Source organism: Haplochromis burtoni, unplaced genomic scaffold (genome assembly GCF_018398535.1).
Source record: "Haplochromis burtoni strain Fernald_Lab_line unplaced genomic scaffold, NCSU_Asbu1 Contig_850, whole genome shotgun sequence".
NCBI classification, from domain to species: Eukaryota; Metazoa; Chordata; class Actinopteri; order Cichliformes; family Cichlidae; genus Haplochromis; species Haplochromis burtoni.
In genome coordinates, this window is record NW_024583211.1 from 124,517 (window position 1) to 128,941 (window position 4,425).

At 42.7% G+C, this 4,425-nt stretch overlaps 1 protein-coding gene across 6 annotated transcripts in view; it reads left to right on the forward strand.

Moving 5' to 3' along the window:
• The window catches only part of LOC102307221, a 22,141-nt gene extending 17,806 nt beyond the window's left edge, over positions 1-4,335 (forward strand). For 5 of the 6 annotated variants that reach the window (XM_042215867.1, XM_042215865.1, XM_042215868.1 and 2 more), the window contains 4 exons: positions 252-500; positions 725-795; positions 3,660-3,710; positions 3,845-4,335. In XM_042215867.1, coding sequence (XP_042071801.1) covers positions 252-500; positions 725-795; positions 3,660-3,686 — 347 coding nt within the window. In that variant the 3' untranslated portion in view covers positions 3,687-3,710; positions 3,845-4,335. The remainder of the gene's footprint in view (positions 1-251; positions 501-724; positions 796-3,659; positions 3,711-3,844) is intronic. The other variant, XM_042215870.1, reaches the window with a different exon arrangement.
• Positions 4,336-4,425: the final 90 nt, after the last annotated feature.

Genomic DNA, 4,425 nt, shown 5'->3' on the forward strand with positions numbered 1-4,425 from the left:
TCCATTATTATTTCATTATTATTATTATTTAAAAGCTCTATATAGTTCATAAACCTGCTGTTTATTTGGAAATTATTATTTTTATAGAATAGTTATTAAATAAGCCAGGTCACATATCACATCTTCATGCTACAAGACATTTATGAAATCTATTATTATTATTGCAAATAAGCGTTTTTTGTTTTTGTTTTTTTTCTGAAAGCCGGCACCAGCTGATCCAGTTGAAACAATATATTCTGACTGTTTTTCAGATTTTTATTCAGGTCCTCTCATGGTGATCCCTGATGATCCTGTGAAAAAGGGAACTTTCGTTAGTCTTAGCTGCAACTTGAGAATAAAAAAAAACTTCCCCAGTGTGGCTTTTTACCACAATAACAAACTTATCCAAAATGACTCCCGAGAGGAGCTGAACTTCTTGGCAGTGTCAAAGTCTGATGAAGGTTCCTACAAGTGTCAGTACTCAGGAAAAGAGTCGCCATCACGTTACATGTCGGTTAAGTGTGAGTAACATTGCAACGTTATTTAAACATGACTTTTTTAAAAAACATCTTAATGTTTGAGAAGGAACTCAGTCCTCATGTATTGTGTTAGCAAATATGTATAGCAGATAGAAATGTGTGCCTGTTTAAGTGAAGTAAACTTACTCTGTTTTATAGTTTATTAAATTATATTTTGTAAAAATGTCTCATATAACATCTTTCAATTCTGTTTGTTATCACACTAGCTGCTGTCGGACCTGAAAGCTCTTCATTTCCTGTCAGAATGAAAGTCATGAATGCAGTCGCCTTCATCCTGGTCAGTACTGAAACCAGTTATTATTACCATTTTAATCTGAACTGAGATGGAGTTAAAAGTCAAAAGTAAAAGTACAGAGAATGTCAGGAGTCCTTATGGATCTAAATAAAGCATTTGAGAGGGTGCCAAGAGAAGAACTGCGGCACTGCATTTTTTTGCACGAGGAGGTCAAGACTGATAGAGTGGTATGTGAGAGTGGTGGAGGACTTGTATGAAGACAATGAGCGAGGTGAGCAGTAGTAACAAATGGGTTTAACAATGAGATGGAACTACATCAGGGATCAGTTCTTTTTTTTTTTTTTTTTAAATGACATCAGAAACAGCAGTATGCGACATTACGTGATGGCAGAGCTTCAGTTCATCCTTTGTCATTTTTATTATTTTTTTTAAATAAATAGGACAGGGGGAATGAATGAGAGAAAAAGGGGAGAAGAGACGGTGAGAAGGGGGGGAAGAGAGAGAAAAAAAAACAAGAAAAAAAAAAACTCCTGGGTCACCTGTATGGAGAAAAAACAAACAAACAAAAAAAACAAACAGAGGAGACAGCAAACAACAAAGAGCAACATAATAATAGAGAAAACAAAGCACCATCACAATAAACTAGCTAGTCATAGATATCAATAGTTACTAAATAATAAACGATATTGTGCAGCACGCAAGATAGACAGCGCACAGTGTGCTTTGAGGCAGCAGCCAAGAAAGCTTTAGTCCGCGTCTGTGAATACCCATGTGTACACCTGTGTGCATACCTGTGTGGATCAGCATGCTTGCATTCCAAAGGTTTCTCCATGTAATGATCTGCTAGGGAGTGTGGGGGGGCCACAGCCCCGTCCTCCAGGGTGTAGCAGGTATGGAGGAGATCAAAACTCCAGACATCCAGAGGCCCCCAGAACACAAGAGACCAAGGAAGACCAACAGAGGGGCAGCCGCGCCACTGTCCCAGAAAGAGCTGAGGAGAGTCCCAGATGAGGGCTCGCCCAGCAGCCGCGGAGCAGAAGCCAGGGGGAGTTGCAGTGACGCGCCCGTGAGCTCCGCCGGCCCCCAGCTGTGCCTGAGTGACCGAGCCCCAGGCCGAGAGGCCGGGGGCACCCCACCTCCAAAGGGGGCCCGAGCGAGCCCCAGGCCCCAGGCCCCGACAAGCGGCCGCCAAGGAGTGAGCCGGTGTGTACCCGGACGCCCACCCCCAGACACAAAGAACCACCAGCACACCGACACCTGAGGGAGTCCGCCACCGGCAGGGGAAGTGGTGGTGGGTGGAGATAGGCCTCCAAACCTTGGAGGGCCTGAGGTGTCCCCAGAGAGGTGGCGTCTGATACCCAACCTGACATATAGACACAGACATACAGGCACACACAGACACAAACATCCATTCCCACCCTCATGCTCTCATATGCACTCACTCCACACTCAACCAACGTGGAGACAGACATAAAGAGACGCTGTACACACAATCACACTCCCCAAGCGTACTCTACAAACCGGGTCTAGGTACCCTTGCCCCTGGAGGGGGGAATTGCACCCAGACCCAGGTGGTGTTACCCTTTTCCCTGCGGTGGGGAGAGGCAGACCACCCCGACTCCGCAGCAGCAGGGAGGCCCCACACCCCAGACCGCAGTCGGACGGCCAACTCCTCCTACTAGCCCTCCCGCTCCAGCAGGCCGCAGAGAATCAGGGATCAGTTCTATTGTTTGAAGTGGTGATGGACAGGCTGACTGATGAGGTCAGGCTGGACTCTCTGTAAACTATGTGTGGAGTGAATAAGGCACCACGACACCACTGATTGTAATTATGAGCCATTTATTTGCATTGGCTGACAATCCCAAACTGCCAGCCGCACATCACACCACAACACACAACAACCCCTTGTGTAGGTCGGTGGGCGTAATTGCCACGCAGGTGCGTGGGCCCTCCCTGCACGGCACCCCAGACCACGCCCTACCATATACCCCCTTCGCCCGATTGGGCTGGAGAGCCATCTGGCTGAACCTACTCCCCCCGTGACACCGTGATCTGCAGTGAGAGTTGGGAGCAGTTGGAATAGAGGAGAGGTAGAGGTGTGGTTTGGAGAGAAACAGAGTGAATGTCACTAGAAGCAAGACATAGTAAATGTGTGTGGGAAGATGAACATACAAGGAGTAGAGGTCATGAAGGCAGATGGGTTTAAATCCCTGGGGTCAAACATCCAAAGTAACTGACACAAAAAAGATCAATCGGTGCCTGTATCGCTCTAAGAAAAATCACATGACCAGGCACATGACCAATAACCCAAACTGAATAAAATTTCTGATGAATCAGGAGAAGAGGAGACTGTTTTTGGCGTTGGCTTATTTATCCTGTACTAAACAATGAAACTACAGAAAAAACAAGATTTTCTCCAGTCTGGGATCATCTGGGATCACAGTGGCCTGAAAGGATTTTTTTCTCAGAGGGTTGGTGTCACTGTGGAGGATAAGAGGGACAGGCTGAGAGGGAGGCAGATAATCTGCTGTGGTGATCCCTAAAGAAGATGATTTTGACTTGCCATTAAGCCTTTATCAACCTTAATGTACATGCAACTCATGGCTATCAGTATTGGTCTACGAGACCTTGTTCTTAAAAATCAGTTGCTGAGCAAGCAGTCAAACAGCCAATTGACAAATAGATCAAAGTTAAACAAAATTGTAAAGACTTTAAATAATCCAATCCAAATGTTAGTGTTTCACTTCATATCAACAGCATGCAGACTCACAGTACGAAAACATTGCATAATTCTGGTTTTAGTTATATAGTTTCCAAATACTTGGTCTTTGCAGTGTATGACAATGTGATATTTATTGAGTCCAATAACATTAAATTAATTGTTGCTGGATGTTTCTTTTATGTAGGTAATGATGCTGTCTATGAATCAGTAACACAAATGGAAGAAACTGGAGAAGGTACTGTATATTTTTTGAATATTAAAGAGCAATACAAGATATGAAAGCTTTTTGATTGAAGGATATCAGATTTTGGAGGATTTGGCTCATCATGACAACTTTAAACTTTCTGTCTTTATGTGGATGTTTTACAGGTCAGTGAGGAGAGCAGTAGCCACAAAGCAAAAAAAGAAGCATTTTATGAATCACTGTTGCTCCTCTGCTACACAAATATCAGACACGCTGCATATTTTCTAAGGTTTGTTTGTTTGAAGATAATACAACTAAATACAGACTTCATAGTTTGTTTCAGCACAAATAAAACCATAAATACATTATTCAGGCTCTATAATCGTTTGTTTTTTACAATTAAAAAGTATAAATATAATCATTTGTAGTAAGAAAAATCTGAAATATGTGATCTTCAGTGACTGATAATGCATCTGAATAATCTCTGTATAGATTGTGTATAGAGGGTAGTAGCATGCAGTATGAAAAATCTCCTGTGTCTGTCCTTATGACAGCAGAGGTGAAACTGTACAGTAAGTGGTGCTGAGGCCAATCAGGATTATCCATGATGATTACAGTTTGTTTTTTTTTTACTAATGGTCCATATTTGATTTTCTACATTTCTGTACCAAATAAATGTTTAAAGAAATTCAGTGGGCACATTCATTTGTTTGTTTATTAATAGATAGATTTTACATTAAAGCCAGTTAAAACTGCCAACAACAAC